This window comes from Xiphias gladius, chromosome 17, assembly GCF_016859285.1.
Source record: "Xiphias gladius isolate SHS-SW01 ecotype Sanya breed wild chromosome 17, ASM1685928v1, whole genome shotgun sequence".
In the NCBI taxonomy this organism is placed as follows: Eukaryota; Metazoa; Chordata; class Actinopteri; order Istiophoriformes; family Xiphiidae; genus Xiphias; species Xiphias gladius.
The window spans coordinates 10,742,561-10,759,465 of record NC_053416.1 but is presented as its reverse complement, the minus strand read 5'-3'; the positions used below and the strand labels follow the sequence as shown (position 1 = coordinate 10,759,465).

Below are 16,905 nucleotides of genomic sequence, written 5' to 3'. Positions count from 1 at the left end.
GGATCGATGAACGATGCTCATTCAGATGACTCTGAGATGAAGTTGGGGGCCCCGCCGCGCAGAATAAACGAGGACACAGCTTAAGCAACTTTTTTTCTTTTTTTTTTTTACACCGATCAGTTGCTTTTTTGTTCGTTTTTTCTTTTCTTTCTCTTTTTTTAAAACTTGCTTTAGAAATAGGTGTCCAAGCCTGTCTGTAGCTGTTCATGACGGAAAGGATGGCGCTGAGTGGAAACTGTAGGACTAACCCCAAAGAGCAGGCATCAGTTCAGAACAGTTTCCCAGATGTTGTTGAATTAAACGTAGGGGGGCAGGTTTATTACACGCGTCACTCAACTTTGGTGAGCACCCCGAACTCGTTACTCAGTAAGCTATTCTCCTCCAAAAAAGACGCATCAAATGACTTGGCGAGAGACCCCAAGGGCCGTTATTTCATCGACAGAGACGGGTTTTTATTCCGGTATGTGTTGGACTACCTCCGGGACAAGCAAGTCGTCCTCCCGGACCACTTCCCGGAGAAAGGGAGGCTCCGGAAAGAGGCGGAGTACTTCCAGCTGCCCGACCTGGTGAAGCTGCTGACCCCCGAGGACGTCAAGCACAGCCCGGACGACTACTTTCACAGCGATTACGAAGATGGGTCCCAGGGCAGCGACCACCGGCAGTGCCCGCCGCCCTCCCTCGTCCCCGCGGACAGAAAGAGCGGCTTCATCACGGTGGGTTACCGGGGGTCGTGCACCATGGGCCGAGAGAGTCAGACCGACGCCAAGTTCAGGAGGGTACCTCGGATACTTATATGCGGGCGGGTGGCCCTGGCTAAAGAAGTTTTTGGGGAGACCCTGAACGAGAGCCGGGACCCGGACAGGACCCCGGATCGGTACACCTCCCGGTTTTACCTCAAGTTCAAGCACCTGGAGAGGGCTTTTGACATGCTGTCGGAATGCGGCTTCCAAATGGTGGCCTGCAACTCGTCAGTCACAGCCTCGTTCGTCAACCAGCACACAGAGGACAAGATCTGGTCCAGCTACACGGAGTACGTCTTCTACCGTAAGTGACACGTTTGCCTTTGACATTCAAGCGCACGCACACATACTCGGAGCCACCGCTAGGAGGCGCACTTGGGTTGCTCGTGCTGGCACCAGAGAAACATCTGGTGGTGGGGATGGAAGGGCGTTTCTGGCAGAGGACGGTCTCTTTTGAATGTGCGGGTGAACACACCTCATGGTAGTGACTGCTACGGACTGTCTACACCTGGCCTACAGTGTGCCTGTTCCTCGTCCCTTTGTCAGTGGTTTTTCTTGGACAGAGTCGAAAGAGGCTGTAAAAAACCATATTAGTGCATAGCACAAACACAGGGATTGTAAAAGCGCTGTGGGCGGTTTTCCACTGTAGGTAGCCTGCATCACCCCGGTCAAAAGCCAAGCACAGGCACAGTCAAACTTACATGCTCCACTAGTGTCTGAAGTTTTGTCTGAGCCATGTGGAACAGAACCAATTAGAGATCACTCCTGGTAATTGGGGTTAAGCCAAGGTGTTGTTATCTCTCCCCGGAAGCAGAGAACCTTAGCAGCAAACACGTAACAGAAAGGCTAGTCCGTGTTTTTATCTCAGTGCGTTCGAACCTCTTACAGCATGTTGCAGCATTCAGTTCGCTCTTGCGGGCTAGTTTATTTTTCATAAGATTTAACCAGATTTTAAGAAACCCACTCCCATCTGAGTCACAGTAATCATCAGAGCAACGGTTTGTCCTGGGCCTGCCATTTTTCATCATGGTGAAATTTTCTGAACCAACCCCCTCTCTGCTTTTATCCCGGCCGTCCTTTCAGCTTCTTGCATTTCCTTCTGGCTTTCCTGTTGCTTTCCTTCCATTGATCACTAGCTGACACGAATCTGGCAGTGCGAGAGTGGAAGCGAAGAAGGGATCGTCATGACTTTTATGTTGACTCTTGTAAGATTTTATGGTGCAACAAAATAATCCATATTATGTGATCTGACAGTGTATAATTTATCACAAACTCTTCGATGGCTGCCACAGTGGAGCTGCCATAAAACAGGCAGAGTGTAAGAGATACTGTCAATGTGCTTAAGGTCTTAGTAACCGTAAAAACTAATTGGATATTATATTACAAACCTTTCCGTAGAATAATCCCTCAATCAGTAGCAGCAGCCATTTTTGAGATGGCATTAAATATTGAGAAAAAAATAGCCCCTTGAAAATTAAACTCTATATTTTCCATGCGTAGAATAAAGAAAGCACAGTTCCATTTTTTATTGCTGTAACCTGTATGGAGACCCACATTAATAGGGTCCGACAACATGACTAAGTGCCACACGTAGTAGTCTGACTTGTGAATCACAAAAAACAGAATAAACTCGGCTTTTTTGTACGACTGCCAAATGTATGTTATACCGGAAGTACACCATGTCTTTATGAATATTTGAAACTACTACTTGACCCCGTTTCGATCGTAAATATGGTTCCCATAGCTACTACATGTTTTCTGTGTTAACATCCCAGAAGATCAAATCAAGTCTTGTTACATAAGCAAGACAACAATGTGCTGACTATTGCTACAAATAAAACTGGAGAAGCTGCCAACAGTACTGACATCAAAGTGTGTAGCCAGCTATCACGGTAGTTACTAATAACACAGAGTAAGAGTTTCCACTCTTATAGTTACATCGATGTATAAAATAGGGTTATTTTAATTCAAACAAGAGTTGTGACACTGACTCGTCTCGTCTCTCTCTTGTTGGCGTGTGTTAGGTACTGAATAGGTGTGGTTTTCCTTTACATTTGAATACTGTATGCAGACTTTACTTGTAACGTCCATTGGGGTCCCAAACTGTCTTATCAAACTTCAAAACACAACAACCATACAAAGTGGTTTGTCTATTAACTTTATTAACTCTAAATTCCTGTTCCAACCTCATTTGCCTGTAGTTTGTGATTACAGCAGCCTTTTGGGTACTTTTGGCAGTTGTAGTGAAGTGGTGGACACTGTTTCCTATTCATGGGTAACACTTTTCAGTTCAAGAAGTAAGACATCTAACCAAGTTCTTCTGACTATGCACATTCATTTCAGTGTCTCCTCCTCCAGATGTTTGGAAAGTAAAACAGTTATGGGCTGAAATGCAAACATCTAGACTAGCATTGCAACTAACAACTGGCATAGTCTGGCAAATTCTTCACATCCCAAAAATATATTTCAGTCATCTGTTTCAAACACTTCCTTGTAATGACTGGGATGGGGTCCAGGACTGCTGGTTAGAAACCACTGAGCTGTGCCTTAGGGAAAACCACTGCCAGCTACTATAAATCAAACAAGTCAAATGATCACATGGTCGCCGAGCAAACAGGAGTAAAAAAAACACATGAGAATAATTCTCTGTGCTGGCTACGGGCTAAATGAGCTCCGCATTAATGACCCGCATGAAGCAGTTACAACGACTGGATGGCTTTTGGCTCTCATAACCCCCAGAAGTAGTGCTAACAAGCCAAATCAAGTGTTGGTGAGAGCTGGTGACATACAGACTCTCACACTCATACAGAGAGACAGACAGACAGACAGACACACACACACACACCTACATACACGCACACACGCACGCACGCACACACACACACACACACACACACACACACACACACACACACAAACCTTGCTTATGGAAAATATGGCAGTGCAACTGTGGGCTGCATTTGCAGACCTGTTTTTGCTTACTGACAAACAACAACTGCTCCCTGCCCATCCTCCCTCTTCCTCAACTTCCTTCTCTTTTCTCTCTTCTCATTTCGCCGTAGTCAATCATACCTGCCTTTCCTCTCTTGTCTCAGTTCATTTTGCTCTGTGCGCTGCAGGGGCAAGGAGCAGCCCGGCGGCACCAGTTGCCTTTAAATGCCTCAGTGCACTGTCACGCCTCCTGTCTTGCCTCTTATTCAAAACTCTGTCTGTCTGCTTGTCCACCTCCATGATTGCTTACCTACCTTCTCATTCTACATTTTATGTATTTTATCTTCCATTTTCTGTTTGTGCCTTTCCTTATTATGCATTGCCAGTGTGTTTGTCTTTCTTAATTGGTGGCCCCTGTCAATTGGTTGTCTCCTCTTATATTGAAGGTCCTGAGGTCTTGGGCAACTTTGGCAACTCATTGTGCTTCTCACATTGTGATTGGGTCTTGTCAACATTTTGACAAGCTAAATGTATTTTATAGCCAAAAATACGCTCATGTACTTTTGTGAACCTTTGGTCTGGTGCTGTTTTCATGTTCTGGGCATGTGTCAGGCAACAGTGGGCTTTTAAAATTGTGCTGACATTTTAGGTAAGGTATTTTCCCATTTCAACATGACAAAGCCTCTCTGCACGAAGCAAAGTCCATAAAGAACAAATCTTTCTGACTTTGTGTGGAAAAACGTGCCTAGCCTGCACAGACCCTTGACAATAACCCCACTAAACATCTTTAGGATGTAATGGCACATCAGCCATGGGCCAGGCCTTAGCGCAACTTCAGTGGCCAACCTAACTGATGCTCCTGTGGCTGACTGGGAATAAATCCATGCAGTCGGGTTCAAAAATCTAGTGGAAAGCTTCCAGAAGAGTAGAGGCTGTTATGCCATCATATTAATGCCCAGTGTTTTGTAATGAAATGTGCAACAATCACATATGGGTGTGATGTTCCCGTGTCCATATACTATTGGCCACATAATGTATCTGCCTTTTTGACACATCTGATTTGGCATTTGTGATTGTGAGTCATCTGCTATTAACTCTCACACTGGTTGCTTTACTAAAGTAGCCTGCTGGACAGTTGGCAGTTAGAGTCCACGGTGTCACAAAAAGCTAAATTTGGGGATAAACTGACCTGAATAGAGGATTCTCTTTATCATGGCGCATTAATAAATCTGCCTACCCTTCACAAACAAACTTTTTTTCAGGTATCTTGTTATTATATTATTTAAAAAAACTTCCATGGGGCCTCCAAAATGGAGCCGGATGCATTTGGGCTAAAGTACTTTGCTTAAGGTTACAACAACAGTAGTTTTAAAGGTAACTGAGAGTCTCAATCATTCACTTTCTGTTCCTAGTTTGAATGACACAACCTTGTCAACTTCCACTTACAAGCTTAACGTTTCCTCACCTGAACCTCCTTTATCTCTTTCAATCCTTGTTTTGCTTCTTATCTATTGCTCTGGAGCCTACACGCCTCTGATCGTACCCGTGAATCTCTTTTCTGCTTGTGGCTATTCAAATTGTAGATGGCCTCTAAAAACCCCAGAAGGCAAATGTATTTACCATTTTTTTGCATAGCTGGAGTGACCGATAATTATCATCTCGGTGGACAGTTGGGTAGGTGGTACTCACCGCAGGGCCTGATGGAGCCTACTGCCACAGAACCTTTGAACACAACATCCTCTGTGAGGCAAAAAAGGAAACATTTCTAAAATCTGCCGAGAGGATAGGAAAATTATATGTTTTGGCTCAGGATGTATTTCCCCTGGCTTTATTTTTTACCTCAGCTGAACATGCCACATTACAAATGGCCACTTTGATGTGACCATGTGTACTGGTGTGTGACACACTGTGCCATTAGCTTGTTACACACGGATGAGTAACTCCTTGTGTGGCAAATGTGTTTTGGCAGGTGGGAAGAAAGGGGTTATGGTAATGGTTATGATGCACTACCTGAGGCATTTGCACACCCGTTGAGCCGCTAGCTAAACACACCTGCACTCCACCAACCCCTCTCTCTCTCACACACACACACACACACACACACACACACACACACACACACACACACACACACACACACACACACACACACACACACACACTTGTAGACACAAATACCAATCACCTTAAGAAACTACATCACACTCTTCCTGCGAGCCTCTCCCAGCCCGGTCGGTGACGACATTAGCAGCGGCGGTCCCATGCTGCAGGCCTGTAGGAAGTGATTAGCCGAGGAGCAGACAGGCCGTGACAGTTCTGAGGAGAGTCTTGATAAGGACAGCTGCTACCCTGGCCTCAGCTCCACAGGGGAGTCCACCACCGCACGCCTCAACTCTGCATTATTCAGACTGAGACTAAAAGGAAGGAGAGAGGAAGCAGGCGGAGAACACTGTTTGATTTATGAAAGAGGAGAAAAATACTATCTTCTTACTAAAGCCTCTAAAGCTACTATGACTACTGGTGATGCTACTCCTTTGACTACGACTATTGCTACTGTATTACAAGTTCTACTAAGTTTGTTCCATTTATTGAGATTTTCTAAATGCAACTACAAAAAGTAGTACATCGTCAATTCAAGTACTGCTATCATATTTAATACAACTGATAGTAACTACCGCTACACTATCACAAAAGCCACATAAAATCAACAGCAAATGCAATCAAATCAAGGTTACGAGTATAAAAGCAAGTCCAGATCCATGAAAGTGACATCATTAAGAATTAAGTTTCCGCTATTTACATATATACTATTTAAAAATGAGAATTTGAAAAGATGACGCATATTTAGCCTTTTTAAGTGTGTGCTGACCCTGTAAGCAAGCTGGTTGATGGTCTCTTATTGGAGGTGCAGAGCTTCCATCTGCAGTTATGTAGTCTCTTTAGTAGTCTCAAACAAATTTAAATAAAAAAAAGAAAGGATCTGCTACAGTATACTGTATTCACATATGAATAAATAAAAAAATCAACAAACTGAAGCAAACATACGGTGGGTGCTTCTTTTTGCTCCCTTTCACACTGATGTGTTGCTTTGGAGGGTTCATGCAGAAGAACAGATAGATAAAACTGATGCGAGCGTGCCTCTGACCTTCTGCATTTTGTACAAGCTGCAGGCGAGGAGGAGACTTCTGACTGAGGCAAGACTGCAGAGAGAGTTGTGAAAACTTGAAAGCACAGATGACCCTTTCCGTTCCTCAGCAAAATGATATAAAAAAAAACTGCTTTACGTTGACTGTTAAATCCCGTTTCTCAAAAAGGATGACTAATTCAAAGCAGCAACAGAAAGGGGGAAAATGTGATCTGTGGAGGAGAGCAATGGAAGGGGTGGGTGATTGAGAGCGAAACACCAAATGTATCTAAGGGTAGACAGAAAATGAACTAAATTTTCACTTCTGAAATTGAGTTTATTCACCTTTTCAAGATGACAGAAAGTAAGTTACAGTACATATATTAAAGCAAGTGAGTTAGATGAAAATAGCTTTTTCATGGAAATCAATATAAAGTAATCCTATCTGGAAACAATATATTTGTTTGCGTTCATATTGCAGGTTTTTGATTGATTTTGCGTCTCGTCTCCACTTCACAGTAGGAGGTGCAGCTAGGGTTATATCAAAGTAAGGGGAGGACACTACAGAAGAATGAATGAATATAGGGCAAGTGGGTCATATGGAAAGAAGATAGACTTTCTTGTTTATCTAGCCTCCCCTTGACCTTCTCCCCTGGAAGCTTAGTGGAGCTACGTAGTGTATATTCCCATAATCCTCGGCCTCTGGAGGATATGGGGAACTACAGAGCTTTGGAAGAGTGAGAGAGGGAGCAAGAGAGAAAAAGAAAAGAGAACGAACTCCAACATCAACAACAAGCTCACCTAAGCCCTCTGTGACTCCCTCCTCTCCTCGCCATCTATCAGCCCATTTTCTCCTCTTCTGTGACTCTTGACACTTTATTCTCTCTGCAGTGGTAGGCACAGTTGATATAACGGTGATGCTCTTCCTCTGTTGTGTTGGAATAAGTGCTCTGCGGTGCGACAAGGTGTGCAGCGTTGCCATAATGACAGAAACTGCTGCTGGAGAGCCTCCTCACTCGCTCAACCCACCAGCTGGCTGCTGCAATGCATCAATGCCTTAATAGCCCCTCTATGTGCGAGTCCAGACTGCCTGGAAACACAATGTAAAGGATGCATAGAATTTCTATCACATCGGTAATTGCATCGCCTAATCATACCAACGGCTGTTCCCACTGTGGGAGTGCATGTCACAGTTCACATTAACACCTGCTGCCATTTGTTAAAGTTTCTCAAACAGAGGATCTGACACAAAAAAGGATATACATCCAGTTTGAGAAATTCAGATAGTAATAGAGAAACTCCTATACATTGGCAAATTAAGCCCAAATTGAATTACTTCTTGGACCAGTTTACTCACATGTCACTTTGGCACATATACCTTTGTCTAGAAGAGGTACGTTTAGTCTACTTACTATACAAGATACTCACATACAGAGATATCATTCTTTGCTGTTCAAAAAGATGTTGTTGACTGTCTTGGAAAACTCTCCTTTTGCAAAGTTGCGGCAGTGTTTTGGATAGCTTATGTTAAGTTTACTTCCAAATGTGTTTTGGTGGCTTTGTAACCCCTAGTGGCCCTAGTTGTCAGAAATCAATTATTGCCTTTTGAAGAAACACTTTTTTTTTCTTAAAATTTGTATGTTCTCTTTTATATATTTTTAAAAAGTACTCAAATCATGATTGGTGTTTTTCAGTGAATTTCTGAGAAACCTTAACGTAGACTTTTTAAAGCTGTTTATTTCTGAATATTCTGAATATTTTACAACATCCAAAATGTTAAATTTATTGATCCCCATAGTGATGTCACAGTTGAGTGGCTAGAACTGGGAGTACACTTTCATATCACTGTAGCAAGGGTTCATGTTAAACCACTTAAAAGTCAGCAAAAACTTGATTTTCAGTTGTTGCATTTCACATACATAAATATTGTTTTTGTCATGTCACAGGTGTCAAAAAGCAAGCTCACGTGCAGCAATGAACATCTGGTGTTTGTAGGGCACATTTTTACCAGCAATGGTAGCTTGAACCCATGTTTCCAGGTTGTGGCGTTGTGTCTGTTCTCGCAACACCAACCCACTGCTAAATTATGACTATTACATTTTGACCATTTTTTCTCTTGACAGCAGAGACAACAGACTTTGTAAAAATCAACATGGCATAAGCTATCATGACAGGCAAACGAAGGCACAAAATATAAATCTACACAAGTGTTTTGGTAGTGATTTTGTATGTGGGTTATTTTGTCTCACTGTTTTTTTTTTTCTTCTTCTCTCCTCAGTTGGCTAAGCTCCTCATTTGCAATCTTTCTCAAAAATAAGTTTCACATGAACATGCTTCTCTCTAAATCAGTGAGTACCAGTTAGCAATTCAAATTTTTAGCTGTTGAACTGGCATTCTCTAATTCTCTCCACAGCACCGTCGTTGGTTGCTACAGGACACATTAAGCTGTCAGTGAAGTCACTCTCTTTAATGCAGCTGCTAACGACAATGAATATTAAATTTCTCTGATAGTCCAACTAGACCTAATGTGAAATGTCCTGACAAATCATCTCTAGTTGATCTAATCCTAACAAATGTTCCTCATAAATAATAATAATAAATACACAGCTGATCCTTTATTCACAAATGTATTCACAAATGACAGTGACCAGCATTGTTGCCACAAACCAAGCCATGCATTATTATTAAGCGTGATATGAAACATTTTACGGAACAAGGGTTTGTTTGTGACCTGTTTTTCTGGATTTGGAGAAAACTAAATCTTATTGTTGATGTTGAAAATGCCTGGAAATTCTTTTATGATGGTTTAAGTGAAATTGTTGACAAGCATGCTCCCCTCAAAAAGTACAGAGTTAAAGGCTGAAACAATGCATGATTCACTCCAGATTTATCCAACTTACCGGCTGCTTTTCAGATGACTGCGCAGGGCATGCACAGTTGCAATCAGAAAAGCCAAAGCTTAATGTTACCTCACCGAAACTTGAAATATTGGAAGGCAATTAAATCCTTAGCTGGAAATAAAAATGGCAAAGAGCTTCCTCCATGCATTGTTAAGGACTCACATAAAATCTCTGATAAGGCCGAAATGCTTGGTTGTTTTACTGAGCATTTCGCTGTATCTGGTTTCTTGTTCAATTCTCTCAACATTACTCATTGCCACTAATTCCCCTAGTGTTTGTTCTGACGGTCATGTTATGGTAACTCAATCCTTTAGTTTTAATCTGGTCACAGTCTCAGAGGTGCATAAAGCCCTAAAACTTTTGAACACTAGAAAATTGCCCGGCCCTGATAATTTGGAGCCTTACTTTCTAAAGCTTGCAGCTCATTTTATTGCACCACCTTTGACACATCTTTCTAATCTCTCTCTGGACACTAACGAAATTCCTATAATATGGAAATCTGCCTTTGTTCTTCCCTTGTTAAAGGGGTGACCCTACAGTCTTAAACAATTACACGCCCATCTCCAAACCATCTGTCCTCGTTAAGGTTCTGGAATCCCTTGTGAGTGAACAACTGAAAGAGCTTTTATCTACTAAGAATATCTTATCTGACTTCAAATCAGGTTTTAGGAAAAAACACAGCACTACCACAGCAGCCTTAAAAGTAATAAATGACTTTATTGAATCCTTAGACAACAAGCAACATTGTGCAGCACTTTTTATCGACTTGTCTAAGGCTTTTGATACTGTGGATCATGCAATATTGAAGTAAAGACTTATTAGTGTAGGACTTTCCGAACAAACTGTCTGTTGGTTTGAAAATGATCTATCAGGCAGATCTCAGTGCGTTGAGGCAGAAGGTATCACTTCTAGCTCAGTTAGTGTATCCACGGGTGTGCCCCAGGGATCGGTCTTGGGACCACTCTTAATCATTATATATATGTCAACGGTCTAGATCAAAATGTTTCCAATGAATTTACCCTTTTATGCAGTTGATACTGTGATATACTACTCTGCGTCTACACCAAACCAGGCTCTTTGTTAGCTACAACTAGCTTTTACTACTGTACAATGTACCTTGTGTAATTTAAAACTTGGTTTTGAATGCTGACAAAACAACACTTTCAAATGCATAATCAAAGCCACTTCACCAACCATTTATCATCAGTTTTCAGGGCTCTGATATTGAGTCTATATCTCAAACCAAATATCTAGGACTTATAGTTAAAGATTCTCGCTCTTTTATGCCGCACAGTCAGCAAATGGTGAAAAACACTGAAGTTGAATTTGGGTGTTTATTTTCCTTGGAGGCCACAACAAGACTTGCCACAACCTTTATGTCTATGCTGGACTATGGCGATGTTATATACATGTATGCATATTTGCAATGCTTACAGCGCTGGATACCGTTTACCATGGAGCACTGAGGTTTATTACATATCTTAAAGCAATTAATCAGCATCGAGCGTTGCTCGGGTTGGATGTTCTGCCTTGTCCACCCATAGACTTAACCATTGGCATATTTTTATTTATAAGGCTATTCTTCATCTGCTTCCATCTTACCTATGGATCTACATCCTTCAGAATAAAGTATAGGAAGTTCTTGTCTTTACTCCCAGGATTTATTTCGACCATTTGTCACTAAAGCCCACAGTGAACTGGGAAAAGGGCGTTTAAGTATGCCGCTCCCTCTGCTTTGAATCAGTTGCAAAATTACCTGAATCTTAGAGATCGGGTCTCACTGGGTGCATTTAAAGTAATTCTAAATGACTTGGACGCTGGCCCATCTGGCTGTAGAAGTTTTGACTAATGACTTGTGATGAATGTTTTTATGTTTTATGATTCTATAATTCATTCATTTTCATTGTAAATTGCTATATGTATGTTTGCAATCCTGTTTTGCTGAAGCCCCTCTTGGCGAAGACGCTCTTGTAAAAGAGATCTTTAATCTCAAATCAGACTTTTCTTGGTTAAATAAATGTTAAATTAAAAAATTTATCTGTACTTGCCTCTACCTCATTCATCTTCTTCTGTCTAAACATAGCGTGACTGAGGAAACAGCCAGTCAATATTCAGACTATTTGTACTTAAACTTCATGGTGAGACTTCACAGGTTGATCGTGTTTTGGATCATTCCTTATTCATATGTGCCTCATTAGAATCCCACATTGTCACTCACAAAGCAGTGGTCCACAGCTTGATTGAGTTTATGGTCATAACACTATAATTTCTTTCCGAAGTGCTTTATAGCTTCCTATGGCAGAATGTCAGTGGTATTTAATTTGTAAGTGAAAATAAAGTCTTTATGTCTGTTAAAAAAGCTCTAACGTACTAACGTAGCAACTGCAGAGAAAATTAACTCTGGAGAAAATTACTGAAACCACCTATGGTAACTTGTGATAAAAGCCCAATGAGTCTTACTGTGTCATATAAATATAATATCACGGTTGCTTTTTCTCATTTGTAGTAGAGGGGAGAAGGTTGTTTGCATCAATTTCAATTTATTTTCATTACTGACACAGTTAAGGACACAAATAAAGGTCATACAAAGAACCAAAAATCTCAGGCAGGATTAACAGACACTGAGGCAAGAGTATGAAAAAATGGGTGGGGGAGTTGTTAAGGATGTGACAAATAATTGATCTCAGGCTGTCGCAGTGACATTGCATAAATCTTATCCAACTGACACCTGAGATTGATTATTAATTTTAATAATTACAGGCATAAGTCACGAGAGCAGTGTTTGGGCCCTTTATATCTAATTTTGATGGTCAAAAATAACTTTATACTGCGTTAACATAGCTAAATAGTCTATAGCATGACATCAGACAGTACCTGAAGTTGTGCCACTGCAGAGGATGATTCCAAACTCCACTACTGCGTCTCATAAGTAATCCCTTGGTGTCATTTCATAGTACTTGGCTGCTTGCTAGAGCATACTGTCATCACCATTTCATTCCTAAGTGGCTGTGAAGCTCCCTGTCCATTAAAACACACACGTACAGTAAAACACACAGCCCCCCCTCCTCCTCCCACAAACACACACACTTGGAGGTTAACTTAAATAAACAGCTCCCCGATGAAAAATGACCCATTAGAGAGATTATAGATCAGACTTCACACTTAAACACACTTGCTGTGTCTATAGATATCCACAATATCCCCCGCTGTGGTGTTGAATCCCTTCTGCCTATTAATGTAAAGCAAGAAGAGGAGGGGGAATGAGAGATTTAACTCTTAGAATTTTACCTGATGGATGAGACGAATTTTATTTAATTCCTCTGGGTTCCTGGCAAAGTGATACACACCAAGCACACAAAAATATAAGAAACACCATGCTCTTACTTAGCTGCACTTTGAACCACCTCATGGCCCAAAACATCTTCATGAATCTGTTAGTAATCTCTTTGCTTCCATCTGTGGCTCCCTTTTAAGACTGAACCGGTCAAATGTCTCAGAGGCGAGATCAGAGTTAGCACCTGAACCCAGGAGTTCGTCCTGAGAAAGTGTAGACACTGTTGTTCTTTATAACATGGAACCTAAGAGATATTTAATATTGGTCACAAGTACATTTTAGAAACAGCCAACTGGTGGTTTTTGAAAACCTAGCTTGGATTAAAACAGCACTCCTCCTATAACATTTATCCAAGATTTTTTCTATCTTGGGCATGAAATCCAAAATGGATCCATACATTCATTTTTATTTAGTTTGGTAACATGATTTTCCATTAAGCATGGCTCACCAGTTTTCCTCATTTGCCATTAGCAAAGAAAAACAGTTATATTAGCCATATTTACTGATGGGTAACAAGGCATGCAGGAACAGTGCATTTTAGGAAAGCTTCCCCACTAGAATGCAAGGCCTGTTGTGCTTAACCACTTTGAATAATAACAGTTTATTGCAGATCGAATATTATCTCTTTCTCCTCACATTTGAACAATAGTTTGAGTTTCTTGCAAATGTGAAGATGTGAAGAACTTGGAGGAGATGCTTTGCAATGATATACAGACTATGCAAGCACCCACAGGGAGTAGGCAGGACAATATAAAGCAAAGGAATTTTATGAGTTATTGTTTCTAATACACAATGAATAGAATTCTTTTAACAGATCCGTGGAAAAGAAAGCATTACACACGTTAGAGTAAAAAAAAACAACAGCAAAAAAAACATCACTTATTGGCTTTTTGGTTACCAAAAGAGTTGGGACTCTATCAAATAAAGAAGGAAACATCAGTATCAGATCGGTTGATGTCATCTGGCTATGCTTGATCAAACATCCAGTGGACCTGAAGAGTCTGTGACTCGGTATTTTCTGTCTCATAGTGAAGATGATTTATAGAAAAGGAGAGCGTCCTCTATCATCCCATCAAGACTGTATTCCTGTTTACTGTTCACGGTGTAATGAATTATTGAGTGCTGTTCACAGAAGACTGCACAGTCTGTGGCAGCCACACAGGGGTCCCGTCTGTTTGTTTGTAAAAGTAATGGGTTGCTACCTGGGGTCCTATGTACACATACTATCTGTATAATGGTCTCATAACCACACAAGCCTGTATTAGCTGTGTGTAGATAATCGTTTGCTGGCTGTGAACCTGTGCGATTATGGTCTGCAGACAGGAGGCACATTGGTAAATTGGTTTTGCAGGACAAAAGCAAGCACATCAGGGCGTACACACTCGATGGTACATATGCACAAACACAAACATGCACACTCACACACATTATGCAGATAAGATCAGACGGCACAGTTGAGCCCAGAGACACATTGTTTACTACAAGATTAACCTGGCTAAAGCTTTAGAGGGATTAGTAAGCAATGTGTGTCTCCCTAAGTCAAAACAGCCAGTGTAGCAACACAAACCAGCACTCCAGTCTGCAGACCAATGTTTGTGTATGCATGCAGGCTCCAGCCAGATTGAAAGTCTAGATCTGATCTCTGGTGCACGGGACGCCTCATTTGTACATGACCACGCTCGTGTGTGTGCTGGGATGAGAAACAAGCAAATGGAGCAAGACAATTATCAACATCCATCACTTCAGAAACTAATTTAGCCAATTACAGTTGTTACAGGCTGACATTTAGGTGCAACGATCCCCCTTAATCACTAAGATTCTCTCTTTCTTCCTTCACACACACACACACACACACACACACACACACACACACAGTACACTTCAATGTATTAAAATGGTGGTATCAGAGAAATAATGTAGTTGTCTCATTATATAATGACATGTTCTCCTTGAAGAGCAAATCTCATTCATCTTGATTAGTTCATTGTGTGTTTTGCATGTTTTTGAGTGTGTGCGTGAGGTGGAATAGAGGACACTGGCCTTTTCAGATCTCACTCCCCTGTTTTCATGCAACACCCAATAACAAATGTCACTTTGCTTTCCATCCTCAGACATCTCTCACCCTCTGGAGAAGCTCTTTTCCTCTATTTTTTGTTTTGTTTTTTGTTTTCCCAAGCAAAAGACGAGACATGTGCCGGATTGTGCAGGCAAACAAACCAAAAATAGGTTCAAAAACAGACAAAGTCAAAGAAAAATATGAAGTCTGCGTACTTCCTTTTTTTGTGTTAGTCAACCAATGAGCCAAAACTAAAGTTTCAGAATAAATATTCAGGGAATGTTTGTTGACGAGAGTTTTCTATGGAAGTCAAAACCTTTTTAAAGTTTTTCTTTTGGTTCATTTGTTAATACCTTAACTCCTCAAGGGCATTACAGGACTTTGCCTTGTTTGGTTTTTGAATTGTAGCTCTCTGATCAGGTGGTTTGTGTTCTTGCTGTAGCACTCAGAGCACCTCAACGCTGTGCTGTTAAATACACCACATTGGCCTTCTGGGTATTTGATGTCCAGCATACAGCATGTAAAATTATTATGACAACAAATGGCACATTATGTGCCATTTGAATGGAAGAAGAGAAAAAAGAAGAGTAGGGGAAAAATAATATTACATACACACACACACACACACACATGCATGCAATATCTACTAAGGAGCACAGCTTAATCTCTAGTGATGGTTTCAGTGTCTCTATGCCTTTTGGTTCTTACCATTTTTTAAGGTATGGGCAGTGGAGACAACTGAGTGCGAACAAATCCATCGTGGATAACAAACAGGATGCAGAAATACAACTACATGCTTTGATGTGGCTCACTGGCAGTATAAAAATATGTTTTGGTTTGAAAATACAAGTAGGCATCAAGTACATATGCCATGAGCACGTTTTTTTCCGGGGATTTTTTTGTTTTTCTTCTTAGCTTCACCTTCCTGTTCTGTATCTGCTGCTGCTTTGAGCATTTGATTCTATGCCAGCTGTGCAGATCAGATATGTTTTGGTTTTCTCTGGAGCATTTACAGCATCAAGGTGTTAGGCCAAGAGCTCAGCCTTCTGTCTTTCATAAACAATCTCTGGCTGGTGTTCACTGATTTCAAACATCTCACCTGGAGCGCACAGAGTGGTGAAGCTGCCAGCTCTGGAGCTGCCGGCAGATGTTTTTGATTGCTCTGGCTTTCGTTGCCCTCAGTGCTCTTAGCCTCTTTCTCACTCTATAGCCCTTTCTCTTATTAACCCACCTCTATTCCTGTCTTTCTTTCCCTGAATGTTTCCCTCTGACAGCTAGATTGGAGTGTTTGGTTGGTGCTCTTTTCACTGCTCCAGGCCCTTGTCTCTTTCTGTCTATTCTTCTTTCCATACCTGCCTATTCTCTGCCTTTTCCTTCCTGCAAGAGCTGGGGTTTGCTGTGATTTAGCCCTCGTCTTCCGTGTGGTAGGTAACCATTGCTTGCAATGCTCTGTCTTTATCTACTTGTGTCTCTTTATTTGGTTGTTTGCAGTCAAAACAAAAGTCCTGCTGGTCCTTCTTATTCCGTTCGATTTTATCTTCAGCTCCTCTTCACTCTGCACCATTGGCTTCATTTTTTTCTGTTGTTGCTTCACTGGATCCTTATTGGTTACTGCTAGTAAAGAGAGAGCAGTAGAGTCAGCTCAAGCAAGAGAAATAGAAATAGAATTACCCTCAGCTTGCTACTCTAACATTGAAGCATATTTAACATAAATACTTGGCCTAACCGCCTGTACATTTCAGTTCTCTGTGAGGCTGTAATATAAACCTCTAAAGGTCAACACAAGGGGGATAAGTGGGACTGGGAGTCATTTGTACGTG

At 41.4% G+C, this 16,905-nt stretch overlaps 1 protein-coding gene across 2 annotated transcripts in view; it reads left to right on the top strand.

Annotated features, from left to right (window-relative positions):
• kctd16b (potassium channel tetramerization domain containing 16b) overlaps positions 1-16,905 on the top strand; it is a 71,360-nt gene that overhangs the window by 2,748 nt on the left and 51,707 nt on the right. Inside the window, exon 2 of one of the 2 annotated variants that reach the window (XM_040149672.1) lies at positions 273-1,052. In XM_040149672.1, coding sequence (XP_040005606.1) covers positions 273-1,052 — 780 coding nt within the window. Of the gene's footprint in view, positions 1-206; positions 1,053-16,905 lie in introns of those variants that run through there. The other variant, XM_040149671.1, reaches the window with a different exon arrangement.